Here is a 20,982-nt window from a genome sequence, read left to right as displayed (position 1 = left end):
GAGCTGGTAAGACTGGATGCGGGTCACGAGCATGGAAGATTGGTAGGCCTTCCTCCCAAACGAGTCCAGAAAGCGAGACTCCCGCCCCGGGGGCGCCGAAGCGGTATCCCTCGAACTCCGTGCTCTCTTGAGAGCAGAGTCCACGACCGCCGAGTCATGAGGCAGTTGGGGCCGCATTAACTCCGGGTCCGAGTGGATTCTGTATTGGGACTCTGCTTTCTTGGGGATGGTGGGATTAGATAATGGTCTCAACCAGTTCCGAAGCAGTGTCTCTTTGAGGACATTATGCAACGGCACCGTGGAGGACTCTCTAGGTGGTGATGAATAATCGAGGACCTCGAGCATCTCAGCCCTCGGCTCATCCACAGAGACCACGGGGAAGGGAATGCATATAGACATGTCCCTGACGAAGGAGGCAAAGGAGAGGCTCTCAGGTGGCGAGAGCTTTCTCTCTGGTGAAGGCGTGGGGTCGGAGGGAAGGCCCACAGACTCCTCTGAGGAGAAATATCTGGGGTCCTCCTCCTCCCCCCACGAGGCCTCTTCCTCGGTGTCGGACATGAGATCTTGCAGCTCAGTCCTCAACCGGGCCCGGCTCGACGTCGAGGCACCGAGGCCTCGGTGGCGTCGTCGAGCGGTGGAGTCCTACGCCGGCGGGGATGAAGCTCCCTCCATCGACGTCGACGGAGACTCCACCTGCGTGGCGGTCGAGACCGGCTTCGGCACCGGGCTAGAGCACGCCGGCGCCTCCATCAACGGCGCTGAGGGCGCAAGCACCCCTGGCGCCGGCACAGTCTGGCGCATCAGCCCTTCCAGGATCCCCGGAAGGATGGCTCGGAGGCACTCGTCCAGGCCCGCCGTCGGGAAAGGCGAGGGGGCCGGTGGAGGTGTCGGTGCCGGAAGCTGCTCGGGTCCAGGAGACTGCACCGAAGTGCCAGCACCCTGCCGTGGCGGTACCTCTATTACAGAGGGGGACCTCTCCTCTCGACGCTGCCGCTTCCTCGGCGTCGACTCATCTCTGGCGCCGGGAGCCGGATGCGCCGTGGGCGACCGATGGCGGTGCTTCTTCGCCTTTTTGCGGTGCCCGTCATCGGCGCTCGGTGGGACTGACGAGGAAGAAGTAGATCCCCCTCTGCCTCGAGGGATCGGGTCCGACAGGGTTCGGTCCCAAGGGCCCTGGGTAGAGGGAGTGACCGGGGCCGATTGCCCGCGCGGCCTCTCACCCCTGCCGTCTCCGGACCGGCGGGCCGACGGGACCTGTACTCCTGGGGTCGATGCCATCGGTGCCGATTTCGTAGACATCGATACCGGTACCGAAGAACCAGCCGTCGATACCGATGCCGTCGACGTCGAGGGGCCGGCGCAAGTTCCAAAAAGACGGTCCCGAAGAACTTGCCTCGCTACTTGTGTCCGTTTCCGGAGACCGAGACACAAGGTACACGACTTGGTATCGTGCTCCGGCCCGAGGCACTGGAGGCACCAAGCGTGAGTGTCGGTCTGCGAGACATGCCGTCCGCACCGACCACACTTTTTAAATCCACTCGGGACCTTCGAGGACATCGACGGAAAAATCGCGTCAGCGAAGTCAAAGTCGTCGATGGTGGCGGTAAAAATCACACCTCGAAAATAAATCGATCGCGCGGCCACAAGGCCGCAACGCGACGCCCCCGCTAAGAGACGAGGGAAACAAAGTTCAGCGTTTGTTTGTTTTTTTTGTTTTTTTTTAAATAAAAATAGAAAACGCGAACCTGTGAAAAGAAGAAAAGAAGAAAAATTTGCGCGAAAACGCGATCCGGTTTCCGGGGCTGACAGAGAGAGAGACGAACACGGCTCTCTCCAGCGCGGAAAAGAAAGAACTGAGCGGGAACGGTCGCGCACGGGCGGGAAGACGGCCGCGCATGCGCGGTGGGCGTGCCCTGCGTGCGGGACCGCCCGCAAAGTTTTGTTCCGGTTGGTGGGGGCTGCCGTGGACGTCAACCCAGTCGTGAGAACAAGCAGCCTGCTTGTCCTCGGAGAAAGGCTATTCCATTGTCTTACCATGCATAGTGGGACTGGCACATCCTTTCTGAATGGAGTCATATGGCAGCCTGGAGCCCTCAGAAGGAAATCTAGAAGCAGAAGCAATAACAATTCAGCAACAGACTGCAGATGCTGAATAATCAGTCATCATCAAAAGCTGATGAGCCTGTCAATGACAGAATTGATGATATTCCAGCTGATTGGTTTTGTTGCACTTTCCCAGAAGTAAATCCTGGCACTCTCTCCGACTGTTTTGAAATTTCAAAAGGGATATTGTGACTTGAAATTTTAAAATTGATGAATAAAGCTGGACAAGGATCCTTAAGGAAGCAGGATTTTTTTGGCTATGAGTACTTTTAAACCTAAATAGTACCAGTGCAATCTCTCTTCAGACAATTTTGAAGGACCCTGCTAAATCAACTATCTGCTCTCATTACTGTCCTATAGTTAATACTCCTTTTCTCACTAAGGGCCCCTTTCACTAAGCAGCAGTAAGTCCAATGCTCGCTAAACAGGAAGTACCACCAGGCGGTACTTCCCACCCCTAGCGCCATCATATCTGGTTACCACTGGGTTAGTGCAGGAGCCCTTACCGCCACCTCAATGGCCCCCCAAAATGGCCATTTCCTGCAGGAAAGAAAGACTTCCCTTTTACCCACTACGGTAAAAGAGGGCTTCAGTGCACGTAAAACACACACACCGACACCAGCGCAAGCCCACTTTTGACGCAGCTTGGTAAAAGAGGGTCTAAAATAGCAAATGCATTGGTGGCTTCATATCTACAAAAATATTTAGACAAATTTAATGTTAGATGATACACAATCTGATTTTAAGAAAGTTTTCAGTACTGAAACTTATTTACTTTCATTAGTTAATGAACAGAGGTTATTGATCAATCAAGATCTACCATCTTAATGCAACTGGATCTTTCAGCAGCATTCGACATGGCCAATCACGATTTACTTCTTGATTCTCTGAATTTCTGGTTCAGTAATTTCTTGGTTCTCTGCCATAGGAATTAAAAAGTTACAAGAAATGGTTCTTTTTCATCCACTTGGAGTCCAGGCATCAGAGATTCTCAAGGGTCCCTGTTGTCCCCAATTTTATTTAATATATATATATATATATTTTTTTTTTTTTAGTTTTCTTGGGAAAGAGCTTAAAGTCTTAGGTATGTCTTAATTTAATTTATGCAAAGCGAATTTCAGATTATTTTTCCTTTAAATTTTGAATAGTACTTGATAAAATAAATGAATGCTTTTTGATCATTTCTACCTGGATGGCCAATCATCACCTTAAATTAAATTCTGAAAAGACAACACTATTATGGACGAATAGCAAATCCTCTACAGCTCAGCATCTGATCCTGTAATTAAATGGTCAAAATATTCTTTTACAATCTGAGGTTCGTAGTGTAGGAGTTTGGCTGGACTCAGAGTTAAAATGGGACCATTGAATAAAACGATTATCTTCTTCAGTGGTTTCAGCTTTGTATGTTACATCTCAAAACGGCTGCCGTGAATTCTTGTAGCAGTCTCACAAGACTGCCTCTAGGGATCATGGCATCCATTTTGAGAGCAGAGCCAGCATGAGCAGCAGCAACTAAAGATCACTTCTGTCCTCACTACACCCCCTAGACTGTCGGGGGTTTCAAGATAGGCCCGAGGGGGACACCGGCAACTCCTGTTCAGAGGGGAGAGGGAGCACAACGTTTTGGCTTCCACCAAAAACACATGGTCCGTTTTGGCTGAAACAAATCATAACGTACTCTTTTGGCCAAAACCAAAACCAGGCAAAAAAAAAAAAAAACGATTTGGATTTTGGGCCAGTTTCAGCACCATAACTGAAACTGAAATTTGGTCGGCCTCTAATTACTGCTACTTAAAGCTTTACATTGGATCCTCATAATAGTGAGGATAGAATTTTTAACTGTCTAATTTACAAAATAATAGAGGTTTAAAGAAGGGCAACCAGAATGGTAAAGGGGATGGGACTCCTCTGATATAAGGAAAGGCTAAAAAGGTTAAGGCTCTTCAGCATGGAAAAGAACAGCTGAGGGGGGATATAACAGAGGTCTACAAAATCCTGAGTGGTGCAGAACGAGTAAAAGTGAATTGACTTATTACTCTTTCAAAAAGTACAAAGACCAGGGGACACTCAATGAAGTTACATGGTAATACTTTTAAAACAAATAGGAGGAAATACTTTTTACTCAACAAATAGTTAAGTTCTGGAACTCATTGCTGGAGGATATGGTAACAGTGGTTTGGACAAGTTCCTGGAGGAAAAATCCATAGTCTGCTATTGAGATAGACATGGGGGAAGACATTAATTGACCTGGAATCCTGTTACTATTTGAGATTCTGCCAGTTACTTGTCACCTGGATTGGCCACTGTTGGAAGCAGGATACTGGGCTAGATGGACCATTGTTCTGAACAAGTATGGTTATTCTTATGTTCTTAAACGGTAAGTCCTGATTACTTGATTTCTTTAGTTACACTTAAAGGAAGTAAAGATTCTTGTAGACTGGTCCATAAAAATAAAACTACTGGTTATATCAATATCCTTTTTGATATTACAGTCATCTTGCAAAAAATTATTTTCATTTACAGTAGTCTTATTTTGGAATGCACTGCCTACTAAACTTTGGTTAGGACAAGATTACTTGAAATTTTGAAGATAACTGAAATTTTGGCTTTTTCAAAAATAATGCAATTAAAGAAACAACTTTATATGTCATTTAGTTAGATTTTAATTTGTTTGGATAGTTTATATTTTAACAAACTGCATTTTTATATTAATGCTATTTTGTTACTTTGTAAACTGTCCAGAGCCATTGGTAGAGATGGTATATAAAAATCTTATGTTAGGTTATAGCAGCACTACCAAGTTAAACAGAAACAAATTAGCTCTACTAGTCAGGTAAGTTCTTCTTAATGGAATCCTTCCCAAAATTTGACTTCTGCATGGCAGATATTCAGAGAGTACTTTGCTATTTTTTTTTTTAAATATAGATCACATTTGCATTTGTTACATCAAGCAAACAGAAAAACTCTCCAGCTCCAAGAAGCTCAAACAAATCCTCAGCAATAGATTCCATAGGCACTTAAGCGCTGTACCTCACTCCAGTCCATAAAACTATATTTCTCCAATAATAGAATCCTCCACTAAGAAGTAGATTCTGTTATCGTTCTTGTTATCCCTCCTGGTGGATCTCTAAGATGCTAGTGCTGTAAAGCAGTAGAAGAACGGCATCTTAAAGGGGATGTCTCTCCCTCATTATTCTTACCTGATCTTATCCACCAAAATATATCTGCTCCTTATCCTTGGGCTCCTCTAGGGAAACAAGGGCAGGGTGTGAATTCTATACAGGGTGAGGCAAAGGATTCTACCCAGCTCTAACTAAGCAACCTCTATCTTCTACCTCCTTTCCTCCCAGATCAAAATTCTCTATCTACATGCAATATGTATTTCCTTTCCCACTAAAACACATTCACAAGCCAAATGTGATACAGTACTTAGTCCTCTTCCCCTCAAGCACACATACATTAGTCACATATGATATACCTTTCCTCTTCTCTACCTGTGCTTCTGTTCTTTGAAAAAAAAAAAAAAAAAAGATCTGTACCTTATATAGTCATAGATGTCATGCCATTTTTCGCCTTTTAATATAGGAAAAGCCATTTCTCGTGGCATAGGGGTAGACCGGTCAAAGAGAAGCTTGGCCTGCTTAGCTTCAGAAAATGTGACACCTATGATTGAGATGGGGACATAACAGCAATAAGTACTTCAATAATGAGCAAAAGAGCTACAGACAAAAAAAAGAGACAGTGCTATAAAGAGCCTAACAGAAGACTCACTAAGGGCATAGGCATGAACAAGCAACACATTATGTTGCGGACAACAAGGACACAATTTATTATATACAGGGGCCACCATGTTTTCCCCTAGGCCAATTAGTTTTGCGAACTTGCCATCTAAAGGCCAGGAAAAAAAAGGTTTGCTTAAATTCAACCACTGGTCTGATATAGTTCTGTAAAACTATAAAAGGACAGAGAGATCAGGACAATATGCCCCAGGTAATATAGAACAAAGATACTTATCTGTAGCTGATGTTCTCCAATGACAACAGGTCGATTATTTTCACATCTGGGCAATGTCATCCGACGGAGCCCGGTGCAGACGTTGACTAGAAAGTGAAGTAGAAAGCTTTAGCAGCATCCCAGCACACATGTGTTGGTGCCTTCACGCCTGATGTGCAAGCACAGGTCCTCCAGTTAGATGAAAAAAGCAAAAAGCCTGTAACTAAATTTAACTCCTAAGGGAGCTGGGAGGGTACGTGAGAATAACCAGCCTAATGTCCTCAGAGAACATCAGCTACAGGTAAGTATCTTTCCTTTCTCCGAGGACAAGCAGGTCTTTTATTCTTACATCTGGGAATCCCTAGCTACCAGGCTCACCGAAAACAAGCAAGCTAACATAACTGAAACTATATACGTACTAACTGTGTAGGTGCAGCCTGGAACAGAATAAAACAGAGTCTAGGAGGGTGGAGTTGGATTCTAGACACCAAACAAATTCAGAACTACTGCCTGTCCAAACTGACTTATCGCATCGGGCATCCTGATCCAGACAATAGTGGGACGCAAATGTGTGGACTGAAGACCATGTCGCAGACTTGCAAATCTCCTCTATAGAGGCCGATCTCAAGTGAGCTACCAATGCAGCCACGGCTCTGACATTGTGAGCTGTGACATGTCCATCAAGAGTCAGGTCAGCCCAGCCTGTGCATAAGCAAAGGGAGCTGCAATCCGTTATCTAATTTGAAAGTATGCGTTTGCTGATGGCCAACCCCAATCTGTTGGGGTCAAAAGAAATGAAAAGCTGGGTGGACTGTATATGGGTTTGAGTCGACTCCACATAGAAGGCTAAAGCTTGCTTGCAGTCTAAAGTATGCAGTACACTTTTGCCAGGATGGGCATGTGGTTTTGGAAAAAATGTTGGAAAAACAACTGTTTAAGATGGAACTCCAACATTACCTTAGGAAGGAACTTAGGGTGCGTGCGGAGGACTGCTCTGTTGTGATAAAATTTAATATACGGTGGGTGAGCTACCAGGGCCTGGAGCTCACAATTCTGCAAGCTCAAGTGACCGCCAACAGAAACGCAACTTTCCAGATCACAAACTTCAGATATCTAGATGCTCAAAAGGAGCTTTCATCAGCTGGGTGAGGATCAAATTGAGATCCCATAACACAGTGGGAGGGTTTGGTAGGGGATTTCGTTACATAAGAACATAAGCATTGCCATATTGGGATAGACTGAAGGTCCATCAAGCCCAGTATCCTGTTTCAAACGGTGGCCAATCCAGGTCACAAGTACCTGGCAAGATCCCAAAACAGTACAATACATTTTATGCTGCTTATCCTAGAAATAAGCAGTGGACTTCCCGAAGTTCATCTTAATAATGGCTTATGGACTTCTGTCTTCATGAAGCAAGCAACTAAAGGCTGAACAGAGATGGACTCACCTCCCATATGGTGATAAGCGCCAACTGCATCGAGATAAACCCTTACAGAGTTTTTTTTACAGAGTTGTTTTTTTTAAACCAGACTCAGAGGTGCAGGAGGTACTCAAGCAGTTTTGTGTAGGACAAGAAAAGGGATCCAAGGCATTGCCCTCACACCAAACATTCTCCATTTAACATCTCTTAGTGGAATCTTTCCTGGAAGCCAACAAAATACAGGAGACACCTTTAGGCAATCCCTGGGGTTCGAGTTCTACGCTCAACATCCAAGCTGTGAGGGCCAGAGATTGAAGGTTGGGATGCAGAAGGGAACCCTCTTTCTGTGTGATGAGGGTTGGCAAACAGGCAAATCTCCACAGATATTCGGAAGACAACTCCAGAAGAGGGAACCAGATTTGCCGTGGCTAGTAAGGAGCAACCAGAATAATGGTTCCAAGATCTTGCCTGAGTTTCAGCAAAGTGTTCTCTATAAGAAGAATGGGAGGATATGCATACAGTAGTCCATGTCCCCGATGCAGGAGAAAGACATCTGATGTTAGTCTGCCATCTGACTTAAGCCTGGAGCAGAACTGAGGGACTTTGTTGAGATATATGGAGAAAAGATCCACTGAGGCAAGTATTACTAAGGTATCCGCTCTCGCTTGAGGAAAGAAGGTCCGAGCTTGTGCTGCATCTAGCAGGGCTCCTATATACTCCATTTGGCATACTGAGAACAGGTGGAACTTGGAGTGGTTGATGATGAACCCCAGTAGCTCCAACACCTGAATAGTCATTCACTTTGACTTCTTCCTGAGATGTGCTCTTGACCAGCCAATCGCCTAGGTAGGGAAACACATACACCCCCAGTTTGTGCAGATATGCTATGACTACCACTAGACACTTGGTGAAAACTCTGAAGGCAGACACCAGACCAAATGGCAGAATGCAATGCTGGCAGTGGTGTTTCCCCACTGAAAATCTGAGATACTTCCTGTGACTTGGAAATATTGAAATGTGGGTGTAGGCATCCTTCAAGTCTAGAGAGCATAGCCAGTCATTTTCCTGAATTAGAGGAAGAAGGATGCCCAGGGAAAGCATCCTGAACGTTTCCTTGACTATAAATTTGTTCAGAGCCCTTAGATCTAGGCTAGGTCGGTATCCTCCCGATTTGTTTGGTCAAGAAAGTACCCGGAATAGAATCCATTCCCTTCTTCCCCTAGTGGTACAGGTTTAACTGCTTGGGCCCGTAGAAGGGAGGAGATTTCCTCTACAAGTACCTGCTTGTGCTGACAGATGATCTCAGTGAGTATTTTGGAGGTCTCTGGTGCCAATTCAGTGCATACCAGAGACAGACTATTTGAAGAACCCACTGTCGGAGGTTAGAAGGAGCCATCTGTGTTGGTAAACAGTGAGTCTCCCTCAGACCGGTAGGCCATCTGGGACAGATACTCTTTCAGCGGCTATGCTCTGGAGCCAGCTGGGACACTAGGTCCAAGTCACCTGAGTGGAGTGAGTGGACGGCAGGAACCTATGAGAGTAGTAGGAATGCCACCTAGACCCGGTCGAAAATCTTCTTGTTGAAGATTATGCAGATGGAGATGCCAAGAGTGTGGATAGTACATTTCTTAACGAGGTCAGCAACCTCTTCTACTTTCTCTCCAAACAAATTGCCCCCTCGGCACGGCACATCCACCAATCTCTCTTGAACCACAACCCCACACCCATGTCAGAGAGTCTGGACACATCAAAAATATCATAGGCACCCCTGGCCAGGTAAATGTCTACATTCTATCTGCTTGTTGGCCAGCTGGCGAAGCTCTGTGGCCTGCTCCGAAAGGAGAGTCCTCCAGACTCAATGTACTGTTCACCAGAGACTCCAAGAAAGGCTCATGTAGAACTGGTAGTCCTAGCAGTCCTGGTCTCTTGTCCTAGGGGTGCTAAGGCATGAGACCGAGAACTCTTGGCCCGTTTGAGAGCGGATTCAGCCACCATGGAGTTAGGCAGAAATTTTGCCTTCTCAAATTCGGGAGACTTCTGGAAATGATACTGCGTATCCATCTTCTTGGGAGCAACCTGCACTGTGAGAGGAGGTTCCCAGTTCTTCAACAGCGAGACCTTAAGGATAGAGTGCAATGGTACAGTGACCTCTTCCTTAGGAGAAGACTTACAGCCCAGAACAGACAACATCTACACTCTGGGTACCTTCTCCATCTACAACTTAAATGAGATGGCTGCACTCATCTCCCTCACAAAACTAGTGAAAGATTGCACCTCAAGTGGAGTTTTTGTCTCTCTTGGGCAGGAGAGGGATCAGATGGAATTCTCTTCCAAAAAGTAATATAGATCTTCATCTGATTCCATGAGCGGTCCCTATCAGACTCTTCCCCATACTCAGGAGCAGGCGAATGAGTCTGTACTGTCCTCAATCTGGTGGAGCGATGCCCAGACTCCAAAGAGCCTTGAGGTGCAGCTCTATTCTCAGAGACCGGGGACGCTTCCTCTCCCAATGTAGGTGGCGGTACCTGCCTGCCCTGACATATATGTCGACACCCTGTGAGACGAAGACCTTGGCACTGACACTAATGTAGCCTCGAAGAGGGGCTGGAGTTGTTCTGCTGGTGGCGCGAGCACCCTCGATGACAAGGCAGGAGCCCCCTGCAGCAACTGCACCAGTTCTTCTCGGAGCATGCTGTGGAACCGCTCAAAGGTGGGCATCGGCAAAGGCACAGGAGCCGGTGCAGAGGCTGTCTGAGAAGATGTCAGTGCCGAACCGGAGGAGGGGACTGGGTTGCTCAATGACTTGAGCACAGGCACCTCTTCTAAGGAGGAGGAGAACTCCTCCCAGCACCAACGCTTCTTGGGTATTGAAGAATCTGATGTTCCGATGCTCCTAGCGCCATGCATTGAGGAAGACCGATGCTCATGCTTCTTGGGCTTCTCCCGATGCAAAGATCCTCAATCCTTCGGTGCCGATAAAGACACTGCCGAATCCATATGCGTCCTCGGTGTCAGTTCCGATAATAACCGGTCCCAAAGCTTGCTACCAGCACCCTGTGTCGAGGAAGGAGACCTACTTGACGCTGGTGCACTCCCAGTGGATGCCGAAGTCAGAGTAGCCATGGAGGTCGATGTTCCGGCCTTTGAGGAGCCAAAAAGTTCCTCTCTTTGAGCCAGTCACACATATTGAATTCTCACCTGCATTTTCAAATAGAGATCACAAACAGAGAGGTCATGATCTGTCCCAAGGCACTCAGTGCACCAATAGTACAGGTCCATGGTGGTAATCACTCGTCTACACTGGGCGCACCTCTTGAAGCTACTGGGGGTCTTCTGTGACATTGAAAAAGAATCTCGGCCAAATTAAATTCCTCAGTCTTGGGGGCAGCATTCAAACTGAGGTCAGGGCTGTGGTTAAACTGGGCAGCCACACCTGAAAATAAAGAACCTAAAAATCTCTTAAAAAAATAAAACAAAAAAAAAAAAAGAGAGTGTGGATGAGGAAAAACAGAAAACTGAGAAAAAAGTAAAATAAGAAAAATACCTGCACAGGAAGGCACTTAGAAAAGGAGACATTAGAGCGTACCTAATTTGCTTTCCTTTAGTCCCCCTAGACTGACACAGATGGGTTATGCACTTTTACCAGCAGATGGAGACTGAGAACACATTGAACTTCAAGACACTGTATATGTGGACTGTTCAGTTCCTTGGAATTCAGTTTACAAACAGGAAAACAGAACAGCCAATGAACAAGAATGAGCTGCAAGAGGAGACAACCTAAGTACTGACAAGCCTCAAAACAAAGGCAAACTCCCATCTTCCTGCTGTGCCGCTGCCAACACCAGCGCAGATGAAAAACAACCTGCAACCCAGGTCCAAAGCCTCGGCCAGGCCACCTTCACCAGGCAGAACCTACCATGGATCACACTCATTGTCATCCACAGGAAAAAGGCAGCATTTCCATCCCTGTTTGTTTGCACATCCTTGATTTTTTTTGTTTTTGGAAGCTTTTGGAAGCCAAGGTCAGTATGGATGAAAGGAGAAAAACCTTGCTTCTATTCTGATTCTCCCTCTCACAACCCATGCAACAAACGCGCCGACTAACCCAAGACAGAATCCGGAAAATAATCTGGGTGGGGTCTGGGGTCTATGCCAGTCTAGAGGGACTAAAGGAAAGCAAATTAGCAGGTATGACTTAATTTCTCCTTCCTCTGCATCCTTCTAGACTGGCACAGGTGGGAAATACCAAAGCAGTGACTTCATGGGCAGGACACTCAAAACCTGGATTCCAACAGCTACATCATGCCAAGCATGAACATCACAACAGTAATACTGTGCAACAGCAGCCCTACAAGCATCAAGAGGTGCAACCAAGGAATGCTCCACCCAAGACGAAGCCTGAGCCCTGGTGGACGAACCCATAAGAACTCCAGCACCGCCCTCCCGCAAAGCACATAAGCAGATGCAATCACCTCCTTGATCCACCTAGCAAGTCACCTTAGAGACAGCCTCCCCTTTGTAAACACCACCAATCAGCACAAAAAGCCGACCTGTGCACCAAAACTCCAGAGAACACCGAAGATAATGCTTCAGTGCTCTCTGAAGATAACGCTTCAGCGCTCTCTGAAGATTTAAGGTATGGAGCTGCTGCTGCTCCGCAGTACCCAAGGAATCCCTGAGCACAGAAAGAACCACCAACTGACTGACATGAAATGGCAAAACTACCTTGGGGAGAAAAGATGGCACTACCCAGAGCCCCACCTTGTCCAAAAAGAATAACAAATAAAAGCTCCCAACAGGAAAGGGCCTGAAGCTCCAAAATCCACCACGCCAAAGTCAAAGCGACAAAAAACACTATCTTCAGAGTAAGATCTTTAAGCGAGGACCACAACAGTGGCTCGAACACTGCAGACACCAACAGAATGAGATTAAGATCCCAAGATGGTATTGCTGGCCGCACCAGACAAAGCAATCAAACACCCTGCAGGAAACACTGCAAATCTGGATGAACTGCAAGCAACTTCCCAGACAAACGACCACAAAAACAGCCAAGAGCCGCTACTTGCACCTTAAACTTCTTCTACTAACCTATAAATGTACTCACTCTGCTGCTCCCCAGTATCTCCACACTCGTCCTTCCCTACACCCCTTCCCGTGCACTCCGCTCCATGGATAAATCCTTCTTATCTGTTCCCTTCTCCACTACTGCCAACTCCAGACTTCGCGCCTTCTGTCTCGCTGCACCCTACGCCTGGAATAAACTTCCTGAGCCCCTACGTCTTGTCCCATCCTTGGCCACCTTTAAATCTAGACTGAAAGCCCACCTCTTTAACATTGCTTTTGACTCGTAACCACTCGCCTCCACCTACCCTCCTCTCCTCCTTTCTGTACACATTAATTGATTTGATTACTTTATTTTTTGTCTATTAGATTGTAAGCTCTTTGAGCAGGGACTGTCTTTCTTCTATGTTTGTGCAGTGCTGGTACGCCTTATAGCGCTATAGAAATGCTAAATAGTAGTAGTAGTAGTAAGCGAAGACCAGGCGAGGCCTCGATCCAAGCCAACTTGCAAAAAATCCAGACTGTGAGGAAGCCAATCGGGCACCACCAGTACCACTGGTCCCTGATGTCTACTATTCTCTGAAGGATTCGGCCCAGCAGAGGCCACAGAGGTAATATGTACAGAAGCTCGGACTCAGACCAAGGCTGGATCAGTGCGTTCAGCCCTGCCTACCAACTGTCCCACCTTTGACTGAAGAAACGGGGCACTTTGGCATTGTGAGAGATCCATCACAAAGCTTCCCCACTTGCGAACAATGAGGTCAAAGACAGACGGCTGAGACTCCAGGATTCTTGAAGATTTCAACTGAGAAAGTCTGCCTGGATGTTGTCCACCCCTGCAACATGAGTGGCTGAGAGAGCCTCTAGGCGACCTTCTACCTATGCAAAAATCTGCACCACCTCCTGAGCCACCAACAGACTCTTCGTGCCCCCCTGACAATTCACATACGTCACAGTCATGGCGTTGTCTAAGAACACCTGGACTGCATGTCCAAGGAGAGAATCATGAAACACCAACATCGCCAACTGAATCACTCGCATCCCCAATACACTGATCGACCAACCAGACTCCTCCACTGACTAGCGGCCCTGTGCCACTTGTCCTTCGCAATGAGCCCCCCCCCCCCCCCCCCCCCCAGCCGAACAGAATGGTATCTATGGTTAAAATCAGCCACTCTGGCATCTCTAGATTGACTCCCTTCAACAAATGGGAGTTGACCATCCACTAGTGCAGGCTGAACCTTGCCAGCCCCTGCAGATTCAGCCAGACTTCCAGGTCCTGAGATTAAGGGGACCACCACAAAAGGAGAGTGGTCTAAAGAAGACACATGAGAGCCTTGGTCCACAGAACCACATCCGGAGCCACCACAATGGAGCCAAGCATCTGAAGACGGTCCAGGACATGAGGAGCCCTGGCCCAGATCAGCCAAAAAATCTGCCCTTGCAGCTTCTGAATGCATGCATCCGGCAGAAATACTCTGCTTCACCTCTTGTCAAACTGGACCCCCAGGCAGACCAATGATACGAAGGTTCTAAGCAACTTTTGGCTAGGTTGACCACCCAGTCCAATTCCTGAAGAACTTGAATAACTTGGCCATAACCCAGACACTCTCCTGACAGAATTTTGCCAGAGTCAATTGTCCAGACAAAGGTAGACCAGAATTCTCTCCTTCCAAAACGCTGCCGCCACGACCACTATCACCTTGGAAAAGATGCAGGGTGCCATAGCCAGTCCAAAAGGGAGTGCACAAAACTGATAATGCCTCCCCAAAACTGTGAAGTGAAGGGCCCGTTGGCGAGCTCGACAGATGGGAATGTAAAAATAAGCTTCAGTGAGATCCAGATCCATCAGGAATTCACCAGGCTGAGCAGCTGCAATGATGGACCTCAGGGTCTCCATGCGGAAGGACGAGATCTTCAATGCCCAATTCATACCCTTCAGGTCCAAGATGGGCCGAAAGGAGCCTTCCTTCTTGGGAACCACGAAATAGATAGAATAACGGCCCTGATCTTCCTCAATGGCCGGAACTGTTGGTGGTAGGAAAAATAATGGAGTCACTGTAGAAGGACAGGATAGTTAACTTTCTAGAAGCCAACAGGTTACAGAATCCGAGGCAACATGACTTTACCAAAGGAAAATCCTGCCAAACAAATCTTTTTGATTTCTTCGACTGGATGACCAAAGAATTGGATTAAAGACATGCGCTAGATGTAATCTACTTCAATTTCAGCAAAGCCTTTGATATGGTCCCCCACAGAAGACTCATGAATAAGCTAAGAGGACCCAAAGTGATGAACTGGATAGGAAACTGGTTGACAACAGGTGGTAGAGGGTGGTGGTAAATGGAACCTGCTCAGAGGATAAGAAGGTTAGTGGAGTGCCTCAGGGGTCGGTGATGGGGCCAATTCTGTTTAATATACTTGTGAGAGACATTACTTCAGGAATAGAAGGAAAAATTTGCCTGTGGATGACACGAAGATGCCCAATAGAGTGGATACCCTGGAGGGAGTAGAAACCATGAGAAGGGACCTCCAAACGTTAAGAATGGTCAAGGGTCTGGCAGTTAAAATTTAATCCAAATAGTCTGGGTTTTCATAAATTTTCGGTTTCTTAATCTTTGAAAATCATAAACTCGAGAAGAAACCTCGTACTCTATCTTTCTATAACATTTTTATAAATATTTTTTTGTCATCACTAATTATATAACGTGACTTGTGCTCAGTGTTCGGCGCATTACACATGACCGCAGTCAAGAATCAAAATTTGTAATGTCACCATCCTGCCATCACAGCACAAAACCCTAACCATCTTACCTATAGAACAGATTGCCTTTGCTTAGCAAATGATTCAAAAGTTCTAACGTGTAGATGAAAAATTACACTTAGCTTGTTTGCTTTGTTTTTTTGAGGTGGTGGGCTTGCTTGTTCCAAACAAAATGTGGGCAGGATTCTGCAGAATGTCCCGAGGCAGAAACCACAGACTCCCTCAGACACCACCAGCTCCAGTCGCAGGATGAGGTCCGGAATGGGCAAGGCATCCAAAATGGTGGCGGTTACCGCCGAAACTGGTGCCATAAGCACCGCCATACTGGGAAAAGACCAAGGGTCCATCAAGCCCAGCATCCTGTCTCTGACAGTGGCCAATCCAGGCTTCAAGGACCCGGCAACCCCACCCCCACCCCCCAAAAAAAAAAATAATAATAATGTTCAATGGACCTTTCCCTCAGGAATCTGTCCAAACCACCCTTTAAATTCCGTAAGGCCAGCTGCTGTCACTACATTCTCCGGCAACGAGTTCCAGAGTCTAACTACACGCTGAGTAAAGAAAAACTTTCTCCTATTTTGTTTTAAATCTACCATATTCTAGCTTCATCTTGTGTCCCCTGGTTTTGTTGTTTGAAAGTGTAAACAAACGCTTCACATCTGTCCGCTCTACTCCATCATCACCTGCACCTTGGAGCTTACACATGGCGCCGCAGCAGAGCACAATGGAGCTGACCCTGAAGACAACAGAAGTGAGGCCAGCCCCTACTCACGCTCAGAGCAAAAACAGCATACCCCCACCGTATTCAAGCCACGACACTGATAGAATGGGCAGTGCTTCAAATGCGGAGCTGCCATGACACGCGATCCCTCAAGACAGACCCTCGCAGGAGCAGCCCAAAAAAAAAAACTTGGATTGCTAACTAGGCGGAAGGCCCTGCTTTGCTATATGAATCTACTCTCTCGTTGCTTTTTTTTTTTCCTGTTTTATTAGAAATCTTCAAGGCAGCACTGACTGCTGCAGGCAGACACCTCCAGCTCAAAGCTGCCTGTCTGCCACGAGGCAGAGAAGGCCAGCTAAGCTAACCTGAAGTGAACACAGATCACACGAGTGTGTGCCCCAGGGAAACACAGACCCCATACACTGATCCCCAACAGTCCATAGACTGTTATTAAATGGACTTGGGGAAAATCTACTATTTCTGGAATAAGCAGTATAAAATGTTTTGTACATTTTTGGGATCTTGCCGGGTATTTGTGACCTGGATTGGCCACTATTAGAAACAGGATGCTGGGCTCGATGGACCTTTGGTCTTTCCCAGTATGGCAATACTTATGTACTTATGTCTCAACCCAGTCAAGCAAGCAGGAAGAAACGTAAGTAAACTCCCTGTTTTGTTAAGAAACAATGGGATAAAAACCATGATCTCCTCTTGCCAAGGTCTTGTTGTACTGATTTATTTAAGTCTCTTTACGTTATTAGTTTGTTTGGGGGGGGTTTTTGGTGGTGATGGGGGGGGAGGGTTAGAGAGAAAAGGGACTGCACAGACTTACCACTGCTACCATCTGCTGAGACTGAGAACTGACTGAATTCCAAGGGACTGCACAGCCCACATATAAAGTGTCTTGAAGTTCAGTGTGTTCTCAGTCTCTATCTGCTGGTAAAAGAGAGTAGCCTAATAACCCATCTGTGCCAGTCAAGAGGGACGCCGAGGAAATTAAAAAGCACAGCGTGAGGACAGCACACATGAACACGTCCTCTCGGCACCATGGAAAAAAGAAAACTGGAGGACCTGCACTCAAGCATTGGACAGGAAGGCACCCGCACACACACAATGGACGCTGCTAGAACTTTCTACTTCAATTGCTAGTCAGCACCCATATTGGGTTCCATCGGATGATCTGAGAAGAAGGCCTGCTTGTCCTCCGAGAAGAAAGGCTACACTGGATAAACCTCTGGATTATAATGATCAGCAGAGGTCTGTATGGATAAATGCCAGATTATATAATGGTTGGAAGGGCAGACAGATAAAGCACACCTACTTCTTTTTCACTTGTGCAGACAAACCAACCAACCTCTTCCTGTGGCTACTCTTCCCCACCTCATCCTCTGGCACCTAACCTGGTTCAAAGAGCAGGTCACTAGTGAACAAGTTTTTCACTAGCAAGTTGGAGCACAGTTTGATGTTTTTCAGATGGCTGTAGCGACGATTCAGATACATGGAGAGGATGTAATGCAGGTCAAGCAGGAGGCAGGTCCAACGGGCTCCCACTGGTGCAGGACCCACCAGATCTATATGCACAAATCCAGAAAAGAGTCAGCAGTTAACCTCCATGTCACTGAACACTGATGCAGCATTCCAAGAGCTAAGCTCAGGACTTGCTGTGTCACTAGAATGTCTGATCACTGCAACTGAGACTGAAGACTTTCATCCACATGCGGTTCCAGCCAAAGCAGCATGTGGCAGGTAAATGGCTCTAAGACAGTAAGCAACAATCTACAACTATATATTAGCTATACAATATATTGCCTCAAACAGTTCCCTTAAAAAAATACCACAAATATAACAGGTTAATGGCCAAAGGAGGCAAGATTAGGTTTTAGATGGAAAATAAAAACAGAAGCCTAACATTCAGCCAGCGACGACCAGCATTTTGCTGACCGCCGCTGGCTTTATCCCCAGAAACACAATGCTGGGCTATGTCCAGGCTCTGGTATTGAATTTACAAGGTATACCAAGTCGGCAAAAACACTGCTGGTTAAGTCTGATATTCAGCACTTAACCCGCTATGGTGAACCACATAAAAATAGGACTGACTTTTATGCAGCCCTATTTATGCAGTTACCTAGGCCAGTTAAGAGCTGAATATTAGCACTAAATCAGCCAAGTACTGACTCCCCCTCCAGAAATCGCCGAATATGACCAGTGGCCCAGAACAAGTGATTTAACTGGCCAGGATCTGTTTCACTTTGAACATTGACTCCAGGAAGTGACTAATTTGGTTTGCTAGTCTCAGACGATAACAAAACTTTTAAATAGATGACTTCCTTAAATGGTACTTGTGTTCCTCCTAACTACACCTTGCTTGGCTGTCCGTGCTGTGCTCTCATACACTGATCCCTTCACTGCTCCACAGATGAATGGAAACTGAAGCCAGGTGGCTGTAGACTTGAACTCCTTGAAAAGGTTGGAGAAGGAGATGCGAATGACCTGGCCATCCTAAGGAAGAAAAAGAGGAGCAGGATTACTCAGCTGGAGAAAAAACATGAGAACTAGTCACAGGATCACAGAGCCTGGATGGTTGGACCTAAGAGAGTTTCTCATTCATGCACTGCTAAGAAGGGGGACCAGTTGAGATTTTTTGTTTTGTTTTGTTACATTTGTACCCCGCGCTTTCCCACTCATGGCAGGTTCAATGCGGCTTACATGGGGCAATGGAGGGTTAAGTGACTTGCCCAGAGTCACAAGGAGCTGCCTGTGCCTGAAGTGGGAATCGAACTCAGTTCTTCAGTTCCCCAGGACCAAAGTCCACCACCCTAACCACTAGGCCACTCCTCCACTTGATCCAACAAGAACTGGGCTATATCAGTGTCTCAAAGGCAAACAAGGACTGGAAAAAACAGCAACTGGCCTGAAGGAGCACAAATAAAAGCATATTCCTAGAAGACAAGCCATGAAGTGCTCTCCAAAAGCAGTCTATTAAAATCTCTTTTTGGTATTGGTGTATTTTGGGGTTTGAAATATTTTCACCTTCAATAATTCTGGGATTTGTTTTGTTATGCTTTGTTTAATTAACTTTCTCTAAAATCATAGTATGAAAATAAGCTCTGTTTTGCATGTTCCAGGAATGTTGCAGTGTGATGAAAGTGTGAAGTAGAGACCACTCAGGTGCCACTGACAGCCTCACAAGCTGAGGTACACATTGCGTCACTCAGTGCTACAAATGTTTGACAAAGTATAGGCAAGTGCAAAGATCAGGGGTACTTTACATGTATTTACCACTGAAAGCTCCCCAAGGAAAAAAATTACCCACAGAGGTTTGAACTAGATCTTTGTCTATATACTTTTTCTGGTGAGATCGATGCACATGGTTTGAAAATGCCTAACCCTGCCCTAGGACTGCATCCACAAAATTGCAGATAGTGTGGATCATCATAGACTGGGTGAGCAGTTTTCAAAGAAGTCTATTTATAGGGGCACATGGCTTTTTTAAAACTGTCCTCAGTAAATATCAGTGTTGGCACTAGCAGCACCAGCATCATGACATGGACCCAGCATTAATTTTCAGTTCTACTTTTTTCCTGTGAGCCTCCTAACTTGTAAGTGGGACTGTGGCTTGACACCCCCAAGCTGATGTACAGTCAACCTTGTCCTTTCATCTCTAAGATGCCCTAAAGAACCTAAGAAGAACTGCAGCATCATTTAAAAAAAAACAATCTCCTACAGTATGGCAAGCACTTTATTAATAAAATTGCAAACAGTAACCCCATCAGTGCTACAGCTCTGCTCCCGATTCACCACACAGGTGAATTCAAAGTACGACGCTGCACCTAGCCAGGCCCTCACATCACGAAGTGCAACACTCCTCTCACACACCTCCGTGGTCACATCCAGGTGGACAACGAAGTGCTTGCCTGGGATGGGCCTGAAGAGTAGGTATAGATAGCGACCAGTCAGTCCCAGGGATTGTGAGCCAGTCTTGGGCAGCTGAATATAGTTGCTGGCAGGAATGGATCCCCGGATACGATACACTGTACTCTTCAGCCTCTTGTCCTGCAGAAAGCAAACACACAGTGAAAAAGACAAAGAGATCATATTCAGTGGCGGCTACCTGGGTAGATTGGCTCCTACCCAGATAAGTGTCATTCTCTTTATTTCAGCAGCATTATCTGGAGAAGGGTGGTCTGGGGGCTAAGCTACACATTATCTGGGTATCTCCATCATTCACTGCCGGTACCCAGATAACTATCTGGACAACTTAAGACAGTAAAATAGCCGCTTTATACTCAGATACTCAGTAGCATATCTAGGTACAGCTCAGCACTAAGTATCTGGGTATACAAGTAAAAACTGCAACCACTGCTTAATGTAAAAGCTGACTACAGTGTTAATATGGGGGAAAGGTTCCAAGCCACCCCCACCATAATACAGCACCCCTCATTCCACAGGCACATACTTCCTCTTGTCTAAAGCTGAGCTGTCACAGACATCCTAAGCAGGTCCATCTGGATTCCTTGTCCTCTTCTCACATTCAGCTAAGCCCTAATGGAAATGTCCCAAATCGCCCAGACATTTCTTTCCATTCTCATGCACAGTCAAGAGACATCAATATGGTGTGGAACCAAAAATATCCCAACATTAAGATGTAGTACCTTTTCTGAAAAGGGAGCCATGTTAAATCATGAGTTCAAATCAAGTTTTTGATAACATTATATGGGAATTAAGACAAAGTACCCATGATGCGTGTTACTGACTGTAAGCATTACAACAGAGACTTATGAAAAAGGAACGCCAATGTTTTATAAGAAGCCTTAAACCAGACTGCTCAGACTGCACACACAGCTCCTTCTCTATGAAGCCCAATTGCAAGAGGCAGTCAAGGACCACACTGGTAGCTCCTTTATACCCATGTTCAAC

General features: G+C 46.3%; 1 protein-coding gene across 1 annotated transcript in view; it reads right to left on the bottom strand.

Annotated features, from left to right (window-relative positions):
* WDR90 (WD repeat domain 90) overlaps window positions 1–20,982 on the bottom strand; it is a 240,642-nt gene that overhangs the window by 207,043 nt on the left and 12,617 nt on the right. The window contains exons 3-7 of the mRNA XM_030212253.1: window positions 19,942–20,118; window positions 18,426–18,564; window positions 17,466–17,636; window positions 5,646–5,769; window positions 2,035–2,105 (exon numbers count right to left, since the gene is read on the bottom strand). Of these exons, the coding sequence (XP_030068113.1) occupies window positions 2,035–2,105; window positions 5,646–5,769; window positions 17,466–17,636; window positions 18,426–18,564; window positions 19,942–20,118 (682 nt within the window). The remainder of the gene's footprint in view (window positions 1–2,034; window positions 2,106–5,645; window positions 5,770–17,465; window positions 17,637–18,425; window positions 18,565–19,941; window positions 20,119–20,982) is intronic.

Source organism: Microcaecilia unicolor, chromosome 8, assembly GCF_901765095.1.
Source record: "Microcaecilia unicolor chromosome 8, aMicUni1.1, whole genome shotgun sequence".
In the NCBI taxonomy this organism is placed as follows: domain Eukaryota; kingdom Metazoa; phylum Chordata; class Amphibia; order Gymnophiona; family Siphonopidae; genus Microcaecilia; species Microcaecilia unicolor.
Note: the sequence above shows the minus strand (reverse complement) of the source record. Positions and strands in the feature narration are given on the sequence as shown.